General features: G+C 51.6%; 2 protein-coding genes across 2 annotated transcripts in view; one reads left to right on the top strand and one right to left on the bottom strand.

The window, feature by feature from the left end:
* LOC135507226 (slit homolog 2 protein-like) overlaps nt 1-17,776 on the top strand; it is a 640,120-nt gene that overhangs the window by 358,659 nt on the left and 263,685 nt on the right.
* The window catches only part of LOC135506437 (slit homolog 2 protein-like), a 117,396-nt gene continuing 110,751 nt past the window's right edge, over nt 11,132-17,776 (bottom strand). Inside the window, exons 33-35 of the mRNA XM_064925829.1 lie at nt 14,805-14,962; nt 13,912-14,126; nt 11,132-12,675 (exon numbers count right to left, since the gene is read on the bottom strand). Of these exons, the coding sequence (XP_064781901.1) occupies nt 12,410-12,675; nt 13,912-14,126; nt 14,805-14,962 (639 nt within the window). The 3' untranslated portion in view covers nt 11,132-12,409. The remainder of the gene's footprint in view (nt 12,676-13,911; nt 14,127-14,804; nt 14,963-17,776) is intronic.

Below are 17,776 nucleotides of genomic sequence, written 5' to 3'. Positions count from 1 at the left end.
ACCGCGTCCTGCTGTCTGTCTGTCTGTTACCGCGTCCTGCTGTCTGTCTGTCTGTTACCGCGTCCTGCTGTCTGTCTGTCTGTCTGTTACCGCGTCCTGCTGTCTGTCTGTCTGTTACCGCGCCCTGCTGTCTGTCTGTTACCGCGTCCTGCTGTCTGTCTGTTACCGCGTCCTGCTGTCTGTCTGTCTGTTACCGCGTCCTGCTGTCTGTCTGTCTGTTACCGCGTCCTGCTGTCTGTCTGTTACCGCGTCCTGCTGTCTGTCTGTTACCGCATCCTGCTGTCTGTCTGTTACCGCGTCCTGCTGTCTCTGTTACCGCGTCCTGCTGTCTGTCTGTTACCGCGTCCTGCTGTCTGTCTGTTACCGCGTCCTGCTGTCTGTCTGTTACCGCGTCCTGCTGTCTGTCTGTTACCGCATCCTGCTGTCTGTCTGTTACCGCGTCCTGCTGTCTCTGTTACCGCGTCCCTGCTGTCTGTCTGTTACCGCGTCCTGCTGTCTGTCTGTTACCGCGTCCTGCTGTCTGTCTGTTACCGCGTCCTGCTGTCTGTTACCGCGTCCTGCTGTCTGTCTGTTACCGCGTCCTGCTGTCTCTGTTACCGCGTCCTGCTGTCTGTCTGTTACCGCGTCCTGCTGTCTGTCTGTTACCGCGTCCTGCTGTCTGTCTGTTACCGCGTCCTGCTGTCTGTCTGTTACCGCGTCCTGCTGTCTGTCTGTTACCGCGTCCTGCTGTCTGTCTGTTACCGCCCTGCTGTCTGTCTGTTACCGCGTCCTGCTGTCTGTCTGTTACCGCGTCCTGCTGTCTGTCTGTTACCGCGTCCTGCTGTCTGTCTGTTACCGCGTCCTGCTGTCTGTCTGTTACCGCGTCCTGCTGTCTGTCTGTTACCGCGTCCTGCTGTCTGTCTGTTACCGCGTCCTGCTGTCTCTGTTACCGCGTCCTGCTGTCTGTCTGTTACCGCGTCCTGCTGTCTGTCTGTTACCGCGTCCTGCTGTCTGTCTGTTACCGCGTCCTGCTGTCTGTCTGTTACCGCGTCCTGCTGTCTCTGTTACCGCGTCCTGCTGTCTGTCTGTTACCGCGTCCTGCTGTCTGTCTGTTACCGCGTCCTGCTGTCTGTCTGTTACCGCGTCCTGCTGTCTGTCTGTTACCGCGTCCCTGCTGTCTGTCTCTTACCGCGTCCTGCTGTCTGTCTGTTACCGCGTCCTGCTGTCTGTCTGTTACCGCGTCCTGCTGTCTGTCTGTTACCGCGTCCTGCTGTCTGTCTGTTACCGCGTCCTGCTGTCTGTCTGTTACCGCGTCCCTGCTGTCTGTCTGTTACCGCGTCCTGCTGTCTGTCTGTTACCGCGTCCTGCTGTCTGTCTGTTACCGCGTCCTGCTGTCTGTCTGTTACCGCGTCCTGCTGTCTGTCTGTTACCGCGTCCTGCTGTCTCTGTTACCGCGTCCTGCTGTCTGTCTGTTACCGCGTCCTGCTGTCTGTCTGTTACCACGTCTTGCTGTCTGTCTGTTACCGCGTCCTGCTGTCTGTCTGTTACCGCGTCCTGCTGTCTGTCTGTTACCACGTCTTGCTGTCTGTCTGTTACCGCGTCCTGCTGTCTGTCTGTTACCGCGTCCTGCTGTCTGTTATTAAGGGTGCATCTCAATAGACTAGCTTGGTCTCCTAGGGGTGCATCTCAATAGACTAGCTTGGTCTCCTAGGGGTGCATCTCAATAGACTAGCTTGGTCTCCCAGGGGTGCACCTCAATAGTCTAGTTCTGTCTCCTAGGGGTGCATCTCAATAGACTAGCTCGGTCTCCTAGGGGTGCATCTCAATAGACTAGCTTGGTCTCCCAGGGGTGCACCTCAATAGACTAGCTTGGTCTCCTAGGGGTGCACCTCAATAGACTAGCTTGGTCTCCTAGGGGTGCACCTCAATAGACTAGCTTGGTCTCCTAGGGGTGCATCTCAATAGTCTAGTTCTGTCTCCTAGGGGTGCATCTCAATAGACTAGCTCGGTCTCCTAGGGGTGCATCTCAATAGACTAGCTTGGTCTCCCAGGGGTGCACCTCAATAGACTAGCTTGGTCTCCTAGGGGTGCACCTCAATAGACTAGCTTGGTCTCCTAGGGGTGCATCTCAATAGACTAGCTTGGTCTCCTAGGGGTGCATCTCATTAGACTAGCTTGGTCTCCTAGGGGTGCATCTCATTAGTCCTTTTGTCTTGTCATGAATCTGAGGATTTGGTTGTCGATATCATAAATGGAAAGAATCTCAATTGCATTTCCTTGGCTCCTCGCTTCTTCAAAACCCATTGGGTGAGGAGGTCATCCCCTTTTCTGGAGAGCTTCCTTCCTGTTGGCCTAACCTTGTTCCTGGATAGAGACCATCCGGTTGGCCAAACCCTGTTCCTGGAGATCTACCCTCCTATTGGTCCAACCCTGTTCCTGGAGAGAGACCCTCCTGTTGGTCCAACCTTGTTCCTGGAGAGAGACCCTCCTGTTGGTCCAACATTGCCATTGGCTGCACGGCGTCGAATGAAGAGAGATCCCATGCAGCCTTGTTATGTCCCAAGACAACAAGGTGGAGCAATCAGGGCACGAGTTGACTTGTCAGAGTCGGTACAGCCACCCGGTTTCGTCACGCATCGCGCAGACAGAAACAAACATCTCTGGTAAGAAGAAGGGCGGGGGGGTGTATGCCTTATGATTAATGACTCATGGTGTAATCACAACAACATACAGGAACTCAAGTCCTTTTGTTCACCTGACCTAGAATTCCTTACAATCAAATGCCGACCTCATTATCTTCCAAGAGAATTCTCTTCGATCACAGCCGTGTATTTCCCCCCCCAAGCAGATACCTCCTCGGCCCTGAAATAACTTCCCTGGACTCTCTGTAAACTGGAAACCACACATCTGGAGGCTACATTTATTGTAGTTGGGGATTTTAACAAAGCTAATCTGATAACAAGACTGCCTAAATTCTATCAGCATATTGAATGCGCGACACAAGCTGGTAACATTCTGGATCATTGCTACTCTTAACTTCTGCGACGAATACAAAGCCCGCCCTGCCTTCAGCAAATCTGACCACGGCTCCCATTTTGTTGCTCCCAGCCTATAGACAGAAGCTTAAACAGGAAACGCTCGTGCTCAGGTCTGTTCAACGCTGGTCCGACCAATCGGATTCCACACTTCTAGATTGCTTCGATCACGTGGATTGGGATATGTTCCGGATAGCCTCAGACAATAACACTGACTTCACCAGGAAGTGTATAGGAGATGTCGTACCCACTGTGACTATTAAAACCTTTCCTAACAAGAAACCGCGGATTGATGGCATCATTTGCGCAAAACTGAAAGCGCCAACCATTGCTTTTTATCATGGCAAGGCGACTGGAAACATGGCCGAATAGAAGCAGTGCAGCTATTCCTTCCGCAAGGCAATCAAACAAGCTAAGCGTCAGTATAGAGACAAAGTAGAGTCGCAATTCAACGGCTCAGACACAAGAGGTATGTGGCAGGGTCTACAGTCAATCACGGACTACAAGAAGAAAACCAGCCCCGTCGCGGACATCTTGCTCCCAGACGAATTAAACAACCTCTTTGCTCGCTTTGAGGACAATAGTGCCACTGACACAGCCCGCTACAAAAACCTGCAGACTCCTTCTCCGGGGCCAACGTGAGTAAAACATTTAAACGTGTTAACCCTCGCAAGGCTGCCGGTCCAGACGGCATCCCCAGCCGCGTCCTCAGACCAGCTGGCTGGTATGTTTACGGACATATTCAATCAATCCCTATCCCAGTCTGCAGTCCCCACATGCTTCAAGATGTCCACCATTGTTCCTGTACCCAAGAAAGCAAAGGTAACTGAGCTAAATGACTACCGCCCCGTAGCACTCACTTCTGTCATCATGAAGTGCTTTGCGAGACTCGTCAAGGATCATATAACCTTCACCTTACCTGACACCCTTGACTCACTTCCATTTGCTTACCGCCCCAATAGGTCCACTGATGACGCAACACCGTCACACTGCCCTATCCCATCTGGACAAGAGGAATACCTATGTAAGAGCTCAGCATTCAACACCATAGTACCCTCCAAGCTCATCATTAATCTCGAGACCATGGGTCTCGACCCCGCCCTGTGCAACTGGGTTCTGGACTATCTGACGGGCCGCCCCCAGGTGGGGCATCTCCGCTCCGCTGATCCTCAACACTGGGGCCCCACAAGGGTGCGTTCTCAGCCCTCTCCTGTACTCCCTGTTCCATGACTGCGTGGCCAATGCACGCCTCTGACTCAATCATCAAGTTTGCAGACGACATTACAGTGGTAGGCTTGATTACCAACAACGACGAGACGGCCTACAGGGAGGAGGTGAGGGCCCTCGGAGTGTGGTTGTGGACAGGGCCCCCCCCATCCACATCGACGGGACAGTAGTAGAGAGGGTGGAATGTTTTCAGTTCCTCGGCATACACATCATAGACAAACTGAAATGGTCCACCCACACAGACGGCGTGGTGAAGAAGGCACATCATTTGATTTGACTTAAAACGGGAACCAATTTGCCGGCATTTATGTGTACAAAGTTGATATATACAAACAAATGTAATATTTGATGCTCTCTCTCGCTAAGTGATTGTACAATGTGTACTCATATTATATTAGCATCCTGATTTTGATATATGGGAGTTTAGATACATGTTTATTGACGACTGCCATGTTGATCTGATTCTTGCTCTTAGAAAACCACGTTATAGTGTCCTACTTTCGGCTGTTGCAGATGCACCGAGAGGATCGAAACCGCAGTGCACCATGGGTAAATTGTCACTGACTTACTGATCTAGAAATAATAAAGAGTGGTTATTTATGATGATTCGTAGAACAGTCAGTCGGCTTGACGCTCTCCAACACGGCCCCTCGACCTTTATCTACAGTCGGCGTGTTTCTTAAAATGGAGGATGACAACCGTTTTTTGGGCGGAGATATTTGACCAAAGCTTTTTTCTCTATTGGTTTGTGTTCGACTCCTGCGTCCTCTCTGACCTCCTTTTGGAATAAGGTGAAAGGTAATCAAGGAGAGGCCGCCGAAAATGTGCTTGTATGAAATGAGAAGCTCTTTCTTTTGGGGGTGGTCAAAACAAATGAAGTTAGTTGAACAAGACATTTTTCTAGATAAAGGAGAAGTAGCATATTGTTTTTAAATGTGTCCTTGTGCTTTTTTTCCCCTCCCACAATACAACAGCTGATTCAAAGGGGATGTGACAGATATCAAAAGTCTTCTGTGGAAGGATACACGTGTGATTCCTCGCCAAATGGGGGCTATCGAAGAGGGGAGGACTGTCTTCTGTGGAAGGATACACGTGTGATTCCTCGCCAAATGGGGGCTATCGAAGAGGGGAGGACTGTCTTCTGTGGAAGGATACACGTGTGATTCCTCGCCAAATGGGGGCTATCGAAGAAGGGAGGACTGTCTTCTGTGGAAGGATACATGTGTGATTCCTCGCCAAATGGAGGCTATTAAAGAGGGGAGGACTGTCTTCTGTGGAAGGATACACGTGTGATTCCTACCCAAAAGGAGGCTATCGAGGAGGGGAGGACTGTCTTCTGTGGAAGGATACATGTGTGATTCCTCGCCAAAAGGAGGCTATCGAGGATGCTTGCCTACTAATGAATTGACACAATCCTCTAACAATGTATGGGTTTCCGGATCAAGGAGGAGACTTTCCGGATCACCGGACTTTTACCTGTGGAAAAATAGGTCTATTTTTTTTTTTACCAAACATCCATCCATTAACTTATTGATCTGGTTACATGTTGATTTAAAACGTGTTTTTCTTTGTCTGCGTAGTCAAGGGGCGAGTCCCTATTTTAGTCTAGGGGTGAGTCTCATTAGTCTCTAGTGTAGTCTAGGGGTGAGTCTCATTAGTCCCTAGTGTAGTCTAGGGGTGAGTCTCAATAGTCCCTAGTGTAGTCTAGGGGTGAGTCTCATTAGTCTCTAGTGTAGTCTAGGGGTGAGTCCCAATAGTCTAGTGTAGTCTCGGGGTGAGTCTCATTAGTCTGGTTTAGTCTAGGGATGAGTCTCAATAGTGTGGTCTCAGGGTGAGTCTCATTAGTCTGGTTTAGTCTAGGGGTGAGTCTCTATAGTGTAGTCTAGGGGTGAGTCTCTATAGTGTAGTCTAGGGGTGAGTCTCTATAGTGTAGTCTAGGGGTGAGTCTCTATAGTGTAGTCTAGGGGTGAGTCTCATTAGTCTCTAGTGTAGTCTAGGGGTGAGTCTCTATAGTGTAGTCTAGGGGTGAGTCTCAGTAGTCTCCATAGTGTAGTCTAGGGGCGAGTCCCAATAGTCTAGTGAAGTCTAGGGGTCAGTCCCAATAGTCTAGTGAAGTCTAGGGGTGTGTCTCTATAGTCTAGTGTAGTCTAGGGCTGCATCCCAATAGTCTAGTGTAGTCTAAGGGTGAGTCCCAATAGTCTCGGGCTGCATCCCAATAGTCTCTAGTGTTGTCTAAGGGTGAGTCCCAATAGTCTCTAGTATAGTCTAGGGCTGCGTCCCAATAGTCTAGTGTAGTCTAAGGGTGAGTCCCAATAGTCTCTAGTATAGTCTAGGGCTGCGTCCCAATAGTCTAGTGTAGTCTAAGGGTGAGTCCCAATAGTCTTTAGTGTAGTCGAGGGTTGCGTCCCAATAGTCTCTAGTGTAGTCGAGGGCTGCGTCCCAATAGTCTAGTGTAGTCGAGGGCTGCGTCCCAATAGTCTAGTGTAGTCTAAGGGTGAGTCCCAATAGTCTCTAGTGTTGTCTAAGGGTGAGTACCAATAGTCTCTAGTGTAGTCGAGGGCTGCGTCCCAATAGTCTCTAGTGTAGTCTAAGGGTGAGTCCCAATAGTCTCTAGTGTTGTCTAAGGGTGAGTACCAATAGTCTCTAGTGTAGTCGAGGGCTGCGTCCCAATAGTCTCTAGTGTAGTCTAAGGGTGAGTCCCAATAGTCTCTAGTGTAGTCCAGGGGTGAGTCTCAATAGTCTCTAGTGTAGTCTAGGGGTGCGTCCCAACAGTCTAGTGTAGTCCAGGGGTAAACATTTTGTAAAGAAAGTAACATGCTGAGTCTGGAGGTAAATATTGTTGTTTTAATGAACAAACACCAGTCAGGAACTGACATTAGTCTGGGGGGGATAAAGCACAACGCACAGAGGAAGAGGGAGGGGGGGACATATTTATCTGTTACACAAGGAGGAAGTCCCTACTGAGGGACAGGAAGAACTGCGATCCATCAGGATCCAAGTCTACGGTACAAAACCTTAGCAGCAACACGTTAAACATCGTCATAGTAACATCAGGAAGTAGTTTCACTTAGAAAAAAGGTCACAGTATTATTTATAAGCAGAAATATGGTTCTAGGATCAGGTGGTGTAATCTACACTATCAACATGTCTAGGATCAGGTGATGTAATCTACACTATCAACATGTCTAGGATCAGGTGGTGGTGTAATCTACACCATCAACATGTCTAGGATCAGGTGGTGGTGTAATCTACACCATCAACATGTCTAGGATCAGGTGTTGTAATCTACACCATCAACATGTCTAGGATCAGGTGGTGGTGTAATCTACACTATCAACATGTCTAGGATCAGGTGGTGGTGTAATCTACACCATCAACATGTCTAGGATCAGGTGTTGTAATCTACACCATCAACATGTCTAGGATCAGGTGGTGGTGTAATCTACACTATCAACATGTCTAGGATCAGGTGGTGTTGTAATCTACACTATCAACATGTCTAGGATCAGGTGGTGTTGTAATCTACACTATCAACATGTCTAGGATCAGGTGGTGGTGTAATCTACACCATCAACATGTCTAGGATCAGGTGGTGTAATCTACACTATCAACATGTCTAGGATCAGGTGGTGATGTAATCTACACCATCAACATGTCTAGGATCAGGTGGTGTAATCTACACCATCAACATGTCTAGGATCAGGTGGTGGTGTAATCTACACCATCAACATGTCTAGGATCAGGTGGTGTTGTAATCTACACCATCAACATGTCTAGGATCAGGTGGTGGTGTAATCTACACTATCAACATGTCTAGGATCAGGTGGTGTTGTAATCTACACCATCAACATGTCTAGGATCAGGTGGTGTTGTAATCTACACCATCAACATGTCTAGGATCAGGTGGTGTTGTAATCTACACCATCAACATGTCTAGGATCAGGTGGTGGTGTAATCTACACTATCAACATGTCTAGGATCAGGTGGTGTAATCTACACTATCAACATGTCTAGGATCAGGTGGTGTTGTAATCTACACCATCAACATGTCTAGGATCAGGTGGTGTTGTAATCTACACTATCAACATGTCTAGGATCAGGTGGTGTTGTAATCTACACTATCAACATGTCTAGGATCAGGTGGTGGTGTAATCTACACCATCAACATGTCTAGGATCAGGTGGTGTAATCTACACTATCAACATGTCTAGGATCAGGTGGTGATGTAATCTACACCATCAACATGTCTAGGATCAGGTGGTGTAATCTACACCATCAACATGTCTAGGATCAGGTGGTGGTGTAATCTACACCATCAACATGTCTAGGATCAGGTGGTGTTGTAATCTACACCATCAACATGTCTAGGATCAGGTGGTGTAATCTACACTATCAACATGTCTAGGATCAGGTGGTGGTGTAATCTACACCATCAACATGTCTAGGATCAGGTGGTGTTGTAATCTACACCATCAACATGTCTAGGATCAGGTGGTGTTGTAATCTACACCATCAACATGTCTAGGATCAGGTGGTGTTGTAATCTACACTATCAACATGTCTAGGATCAGGTGGTGTTGTAATCTACACTATCAACATGTCTAGGATCAGGTGGTGGTGTAATCTACACTATCAACATGTCTAGGATCAGGTGGTGTAATCTACACCATCAACATGTCTAGGATCAGGTGGTGTTGTAATCTACACTATCAACATGTCCAGGATCAGGTGGTGATGTAATCTACACCATCAACATGTCTAGGATCAGGTGGTGTAATCTACACCATCAACATGTCTAGGATCAGGTGGTGTTGTAATCTACACTATCAACATGTCTAGGATCAGGTGTTGTAATCTACACTATCAACATGTCTAGGATCAGGTGTTGTAATCCACACTATCAACATGTCTAGGATCAGGTGGTGTTGTAATCTACACCATCAACATGTCTAGGATCAGGTGTTGTAATCCACACTATCAACATGTCTAGGATCAGGTGGTGTAATCTACACCATCAACATGTCTAGGATCAGGTGTTGTAATCTACACTATCAACATGTCTAGGATCAGGTGTTGTAATCCACACTATCAACATGTCTAGGATCAGGTGGTGTTGTAATCTACACCATCAACATGTCTAGGATCAGGTGTTGTAATCCACACTATCAACATGTCTAGGATCAGGTGGTGTAATCTACACCATCAACATGTCTAGGATCAGGTGGTGATGTAATCTACACCATCAACATGTCTAGGATCAGGTGATGTAATCTACACCATCAACATGTCTAGGATCAGGTGGTGTAATCCACACTATCAACATGTCTAGGATCAGGTGATGTAATCCACACTATCAACATGTCTAGGATCAGGTGGTGTAATCTAAACCATCAACATGTCTAGGATCAGGTGGTGTTGTAATCTACACCATCAACATGTCTAGGATCAGGTGGTGTTGTAATCTACACCATCAACATGTCTAGGATCAGGTGTTGTAATCTACACTATCAACATGTCTAGGATCAGGTGGTGTAAACTACACCATCAACATGTCTAGGATCAGGTGGTGGTGTAATCTACACTATCAACATGTCTAGGATCAGGTGGTGTAAACTACACCATCAACATGTCTAGGATCAGGTGGTGTTGTAATCTACACCATCAACATGTCTAGGATCAGGTGGTGTTGTAATCTACACTATCAACATGTCTAGGATCAGGTGATGTAATCTACACCATCAACATGTCTAGGATCAGGTGGTGTAAACTACACCATCAACATGTCTAGGATCAGGTGGTGTTGTAATCTACACCATCAACATGTCTAGGATCAGGTGGTGTTGTAATCTACACTATCAACATGTCTAGGATCAGGTGATGTAATCTACACCATCAACATGTCTAGGATCAGGTGGTGTAATCTACACTATCAACATGTCTAGGATCAGGTGATGTAATCTACACTATCAACATGTCTAGGATCAGGTGATGGTGTAATCTACACTATCAACATGTCTAGGATCAGGTGGTGTAATCTACACCATCAACATGTCTAGGATCAGGTGTTGTAATCTACACCATCAACATGTCTAGGATCAGGTGGTGTTGTAATCTACACTATCAACATGTCTAGGATCAGGTGGTGGTGTAATCTACACTATCAACATGTCTAGGATCAGGTGGTGTAATCTACACCATCAACATGTCTAGGATCAGGTGGTGTTGTAATCTACACTATCAACATGTCTAGGATCAGGTGGTGTAATCCACACCATCAACATGTCTAGGATCAGGTGATGTTGTAAACTACACTATCAACATGTCTAGGATCAGGTGGTGATGTAATCTACACTATCAACATGTCTAGGATCAGGTGGTGTTGTAATCTACACTATCAACATGTCTAGGATCAGGTGGTGGTGTAATCTACACCATCAACATGTCTAGGATCAGGTGGTGATGTAATCTACACTATCAACATGTCTAGGATCAGGTGGTGTTGTAATCTACACTATCAACATGTCTAGGATCAGGTGGTGTAATCTACACTATCAACATGTCTAGGATCAGGTGGTGTTGTAATCTACACTATCAACATGTCTAGGATCAGGTGGTGTTGTAATCTACACTATCAACATGTCTAGGATCAGGTGATGTAATGAACGTCAGATAAATGAACTATACACTTCTTATTACTCCTCATCATGGCACAATACAAAAAGTCTGAGAGAACATGGTCACAGAAAAACACAACAATGTCCTCAATCACAACGTCACATTTTTGTAAAGATTAAAATGTAACTAAGTCTTCTGGCCAAAAAAATAATTAAAACACGATAGTTTTACTCAGTGGTGAAAACAACAAGACTCCTCTCCAACCCCCCCCATCGGACACGATATGTTGTTAGTCAATCTAGTCAATCTTTCACTGCCTTTAATACAAAAATAAGAGAGACAAATATAAATTAATATATATTAAAAGAGTCAGGCAGGTACATGGGTCAGACAGGTTGTCACAGGAGAGGAGAGGAGGCATGGGGCTAAGGGGTTTAACCTAATTACTACCTTAACAAAACTACACCATCTACGTGAAAGGGTTCCCTCCGTCTCCCCCCTGACCTGAGACCAGAACACCTCCACCCGGTGGTGAGTGTGTGGTACTACGGTTAATAGAGGGACTCATACGAAACACGGGAAACAGGAAGTACACAACAGGAAGTGGTCGTCCGTCAGTGGGAACACCGCTTGTTGAGTTTTTAAGTCTTTTTTCTCCACTTGATAATAAAAATAAGTCCTTTTTTTTGTATTTTACAATATAATTCAACATCTCCTCTGAGGCAGTGAACAGTCCAGCGCTGGCTATATTTTTGTTGTTGTAGTTTTTCTTTGTTTCGTCTTGACTTTTGGGGGGGTTTACAAAAAGAAGAGGGATGAAATCGGAGGAGAGGGGGATGAGGGGGATAAGGTCAGAGGAGGAGGAGAGAGGGATGTGTTCGGAGGAGGGGGAGAGAGGGATGAGGTTGGAGGAGGAGAGGGGGATGAGGTCAGAGGAGGTTGGAGGACGAGAGGGGGAGTTGGATGAGGTCGGAGGAGAGGGGGAGGGGGATAAGGTCAGAGGAGGAGGAGAGGGGGATGTGTTCGGAGGAGGGGGAGAGAGGGATGAGGTCAGAGGAGGTTGGAGGACGAGAGGGGGAGTTGGATGAGGTCGGAGGAGAGGGGAGGGGGATAAGGTCAGAGGAGGAGGAGAGGGGGATGTGTTCGGAGGAGGGGGAAAGGGGGATAAGGTCAGAGGAGGAGGAGAGGGGGATGAGGTCGGAGGGGGAGAGGGGGATGAGGTTGGGGGATGAGGTTGGGGGAGGAGAGGGGGATGAGGTCGGAGGAGGAGGAGAGAGGGATGAGGTCTGATGAGGATAGAGGGATGAGGTCGGATGAGGAGAGAGGGATGAGGTCTGATGAGGAGGAGAGGGGGATAAGGTCGGAGGAGGAGGAGAGAGGGAAGGGGATGAAGTCGGAGGGGGAGGAGGAGAGGGATGAGGTCTGATGAGGAGAGAGGGATGAGGTCTGAGGAGGAGAGAGGGATGAGGTCTGAGGAGGAGAGAGGGATGAGGTTTCCTTCCAGAGAAAGACAGGAGGCGGAACCTTTCATCCCAGGGTAAAGGGGGGACGTTTTACGAGGGAGGACACTTTGTACAGCCGCACTTCACCACCTTCTCCACTTCCTGTACGAAGGAGGAGCCGTCGGTGCAGTGGAAGGTGTATTTCCTGCGTTTGGAACGTAAAGGGGAGCAGCAGCCGCTCCCGCCCCCCCCTTCAGCCCCCCCCGGACAGGAGCCGCGGCACTCTAGACGGGAGACCTTCTCCTGGGTTTCACACGCCGAATAGCCCCTCTGGAGCTGGTAGACAGCTCGGAACCGTTCCCCTCGACAGACCACCTCTACAGGGGAAGAGAGAGAAGAAGGGCTTAGAGAGAGAGAGGAGAGACGGAGAGAGAGAGAGAGAGAGAGAGAGAGGAGAGAGAGACAGAGAGAGAAAGAGAGGAGAGACGGAGAGAGAGAGAGGAGAGAGAGATTTAGAGAGAGAGAGAGGAGAGAGAGATTTAGAGAGACGGAGGGAGAGAGAGAGGAGAGAGAGATTTAGAGATACAGAGAGAGAGAGAGAGAGAGATATAGAGAGACAGAGAGAGAGAGAGGAGAGACGGAGAGAGAGAGAGAGGAGAGAGACAGGAGAGAGAGAGAGAGGAGAGAGAGAGATATATAGAGAGACGGAGAGAGAAGAAGGGTTTAGAAAGAGAGGGCGGTAGTTAGAGGAATAGGTGACAGAGAGGGAAAGAGATGAGAGGTGTGGATGGATGGAGGGAGGGGGAGAGAGAGGGATGAGAGGTGTGGATTGATGGAGGGAGGGGGAGAGAGAGGGATGAGAGGTGTGGATGGATGGAGGGAGGGGGAGAGAGAGGGATGAGAGGTGTGGATTGATGAAGGAAGGAGGGAAGGAGGGAAGGAACAAAGGAAGGAGGGAGATAACGAAGGAACAAGGAAGGAAGAGTGTTAAAGGAGAGAGCAGAGGATTCGGGTGGCTGAGGTTGAAACAAGCTCATGTGGAACGGAAGGTCTCCAATGTGATTGGCTGTGGAGGAGGATGGGTTAAGGAGAGGGGGTGGCGGGGCAGAGAGGGCTGACCTCTGACCTCTGACCCTGAGAATCTCACCTGGGTGACCCCTCTGCCGAGGGGCGGTAGATCAGAGGAGGCTGGAGCAGACAGACACACAGACAGACAGACAGCATAAAGTTAGAGCAGACAGACAGTTAAAACACTAACAGTCAGACAGCAGAGAGTTAGAGCAGACAGACAGATAAACAGACAGACAGCAGAGAGTTAGAGCAGACAGACAGATAAACAGTCAGACAGCAGAGAGTTAGAGCAGACAGACAGACAGATAAACAGACAGACAGCAGAGAGTTAGAGCAGACAGACAGATGAACAGACAGACAGCAGAGAGTTAGAGCAGACAGACAGATGAACAGACAGACAGCAGAGAGTTAGAACAGACAGACAGTGGCCAGATGAGACCGATGTCCCTCCCTCCCTCCCTCCCCCCTCCCTCCCTCCCTCCCTCCCTCCCTCCCTCCCTCCCTCCCTCCCTCCCTCCCTCCCTCCCCCCTCCCTCCCTCACCTCTGTCGCAGGCGTCCCCCGTGTATCCTGGGTTACATTGACAGTAGGCCTTGCCCAGGCCAGACAGCCTACATTTCCCATGTTTACATCTGGTCAGCTGACAGGGGTCCAGCACTTCCTGGTCTGCCTCGTCACACAGCACCCCGAGGAATCCTAGCTGGCAGCGACAGGAGTAGGAGTAGGAATTGATAGGAAGACATGAACCATGGATACACCTGCAGGAAGGAGGGAGAGGACGGAGAGAGAGATGGGGTGGAGGGAGAGAGAGAAGGGGGAGGGAGAGGACGGAGAGAGAGAGAGATGGGGGAGGGAGAGAGAGAAGGGGGAGGGAGAGAGAGAAGGGGGAGTGAGAGGATGGAGAGAGATGGGGGGAGGGAGAGGACAGAGAGAGAGAGAGATGGGGGAGGGAGAGGACGGAGAGAGAGAGAGATGGGGGAGGGAGAGGACGGAGAGAGAGGGAGATGGGGGAGGGAGAGAGAAGGAGAGATGGGGAGGGAGAGAGAGAGAAGGGGGAGGGAGAGAGAGAAGGGGGAGGGGGAGAGAGATGAGGGAGGGAGAGAGAGAAGGGGGAGGGAGAGGGGAGAGGAACGGGAGAGAGAGATGGGGGAGGGATGGGAGAGGGAGAGAGAGAAGGGAGAGGGAGAGAGAGAAGGGGGAGGGAGAGAGAGAGAGAGAAGGGGGAGGGAGAGGAAGGACAGAGAGAGAGAAGGGGGAGGCAGAGGGGAAATACAATTTAAATGGATCGAAATCCCAATCAATACAACCAAACAGCACCCCTCACCCCTCCCCTCACCCCATCCCTTTCCATCCTCACCCTCACCCCTCACCCCCTCACCCCTCACCCCCTCCCCCTCCCCCTCCCCCTCCCCTCACCCCATCCCCAGTCCACTGACTTGTTCCCATCACAGGGGTTGTTGACCTGGTCCTGACAATGGTCTCCGGTCCACCCAGGGCGGCAGGTACAGGAGAAATCTCTCTGACCGGTTGGGTGGCACTCACCCTGGCCGCACACCCCTGCCTGGCATGGCTGGCATCCCGCCTCAACGCCAGTCTGGGAAACACAACAGGGTTCAGTTTAGAGGTGGAACAGCATGGCTGGCATCCCGCCTCAACACCAGTCTGGGAAACACAACAGGGTTCAGTTTAGAGGTCGAACAGCATGGCTGGCATCCCGCCTCAACGCCAGTCTGGAAAACACAACAGGGTTCAGTTTAGAGGTGGAACAGCATGGCTGGCATCCCGCCTCAACGCCTGTCTGGGAAACACAACAGGGTTCAGTTTAGAGGTGGAACAGCCTGACCCCCAGGTCCTGTACCTGCTCCAGCCTGACCTCCAGGTCCTGCTCCAGTCTGACCTCCAGGTCCTGTCCCTGCTCCAGTCTGACCCCCAGGTCCTGTCCCTGCTCCAGTCTGACCCCCAGGTCCTGTCCCTGCTCCAGTATGACCACCAGGTCCTGTCCCTGCTCCAGTCTGGCCCCCAGGTCCTGTCCCTGCTCCAGTCTGACCTCCAGGTCCTGTCCCTGCTCCAGTCTGACCCCCAGGTCCTGTCCCTGCTCCAGTATGACCACCAGGTCCTGTCCCTGCTCCAGTCTGACCTCCAGGTCCTGTCCCTGCTCCAGTCTGAACTCCAGGTCCTGTCCCTGCTCCAGCCTGACCCCCAGGTCCTGTCCCTGCTCCAGCCCAACCCCCAGGTCCTGTCCCTGCTCCAGTCTGACCCCCAGGTCCTGTCCCTGCTCCAGCCTGACCCCCAGGTCCTGTCCCTGCTCCAGCCTGACCCCCAGGTCCTGTCCCTGCTCCAGCCCTGATCCCCAGGTCCTGTACCTGTCCCTGCTCCAGTCTGACCCCAAGGTCCTGTCCCTGCTCCAGTCTGACCACCAGGTCCTGTACCTGTCCCTGCTCCAGCCCGACCCCTAGGTCATGTCCCTGCTCCAGCCCGACCCCCAGGTCCTGTCCCTGCTCCAGCCTGACCCACAGGTCCTGTACCTGTCCCTGCTCCAGCCCAACCCCCAGGTCCTGTACCTGTCCCTGCTCCAGCCCAACCCCCAGGTCCTGTCCCTGTCCCTGCTCCAGTCTGACCCCCAGGTCCTGTCCCTGCTCCAGTCTGACCCCCAGGTCCTGTCCCTGCTCCAGTCTGACCCACAGGTCCTGTCCCTGCTCCAGTCTGACCCCCAGGTCCTGTACCTGTCCCTGCTCCAGCCTGACCCCCAGGTCCTGTCCCTGCTCCAGCCTGACCCCCAGGTCCTGTCCCTGCTCCAGCCTGACCCCCAGGTCCTGTCCCTGCTCCAGTCTGACCCCCAGGTCCTGTCCCTGCTCCAGTATGACCCCCTGCTCCAGCCCAACCCCCAGGTCCTGTCCCTATTCCAGTATGACCTCCAGGTCCTGTCCCTGCTCCAGCCTGACCACCAGGTCCTGTCCCTGCTCCAGTATGACCCCCAGGTCCTGTCCCTGCTCCAGTACCACCCCCAGGTCCTGTCCCTGCTCCAGTCTGACCTCCAGGTCCTGTCCCTGCTCCAGCCAGACCCCCAGGTCCCTGCTCCAGTCTGACCCCCAGGTCCTGTCCCTGCTCCAGTATGACCCCCAGGTCCTGTACCTGCTCCAGCCTGACCTCCAGGTCCTGCTCCAGTCTGACCTCCAGGTCCTGTCCCTGCTCCAGTCTGACCCCCAGGTCCTGTCCCTGCTCCAGTCTGACCCCCAGGTCCTGTCCCTGCTCCAGTATGACCACCAGGTCCTGTCCCTGCTCCAGTCTGGCCCCCAGGTCCTGTCCCTGCTCCAGTCTGACCTCCAGGTCCTGTCCCTGCTCCAGTCTGACCCCCAGGTCCTGTCCCTGCTCCAGTATGACCACCAGGTCCTGTCCCTGCTCCAGTATGACCCCCAGGTCCTGTCCCTGCTCCAGTCTGACCTCCAGGTCCTGTCCCTGCTCCAGTCTGAACTCCAGGTCCTGTCCCTGCTCCAGCCTGACCCCCAGGTCCTGTCCCTGCTCCAGCCCGACCCCCAGGTCCTGTCCCTGCTCCAGTCTGACCCCCAGGTCCTGTCCCTGCTCCAGCCTGACCCCCAGGTCCTGTCCCTGCTCCAGCCTGACCCCCAGGTCCTGTCCCTGCTCCAGCCTGACCCCCAGGTCCTGTCCCTGCTCCAGCCCTGATCCCCAGGTCCTGTACCTGTCCCTGCTCCAGTCTGACCCCAAGGTCCTGTCCCTGCTCCAGTCTGACCACCAGGTCCTGTACCTGTCCCTGCTCCAGCCCGACCCCTAGGTCATGTCCCTGCTCCAGCCCGACCCCCAGGTCCTGTCCCTGCTCCAGCCTGACCCACAGGTCCTGTACCTGTCCCTGCTCCAGCCCAACCCCCAGGTCCTGTACCTGTCCCTGCTCCAGCCCAACCCCCAGGTCCTGTCCCTGTCCCTGCTCCAGTCTGACCCCCAGGTCCTGTCCCTGCTCCAGTCTGACCCCCAGGTCCTGTCCCTGCTCCAGTCTGACCCACAGGTCCTGTCCCTGCTCCAGTCTGACCCCCAGGTCCTGTACCTGTCCCTGCTCCAGCCTGACCCCCAGGTCCTGTCCCTGCTCCAGCCTGACCCCCAGGTCCTGTCCCTGCTCCAGCCTGACCCCCAGGTCCTGTCCCTGCTCCAGTCTGACCCCCAGGTCCTGTCCCTGCTCCAGTATGACCCCCTGCTCCAGCCCAACCCCCAGGTCCTGTCCCTGCTCCAGTATGACCTCCAGGTCCTGTCCCTGCTCCAGCCTGACCACCAGGTCCTGTCCCTGCTCCAGTATGACCCCCAGGTCCTGTCCCTGCTCCAGTACCACCCCCAGGTCCTGTCCCTGCTCCAGTCTGACCTCCAGGTCCTGTCCCTGCTCCAGCCAGACCCCCAGGTCCCT

Source organism: Oncorhynchus masou, chromosome 20 (assembly GCF_036934945.1).
Source record: "Oncorhynchus masou masou isolate Uvic2021 chromosome 20, UVic_Omas_1.1, whole genome shotgun sequence".
Taxonomy (NCBI): Eukaryota; Metazoa; Chordata; class Actinopteri; order Salmoniformes; family Salmonidae; genus Oncorhynchus; species Oncorhynchus masou.
This window is presented reverse-complemented; position numbering and strand designations above follow the sequence as displayed.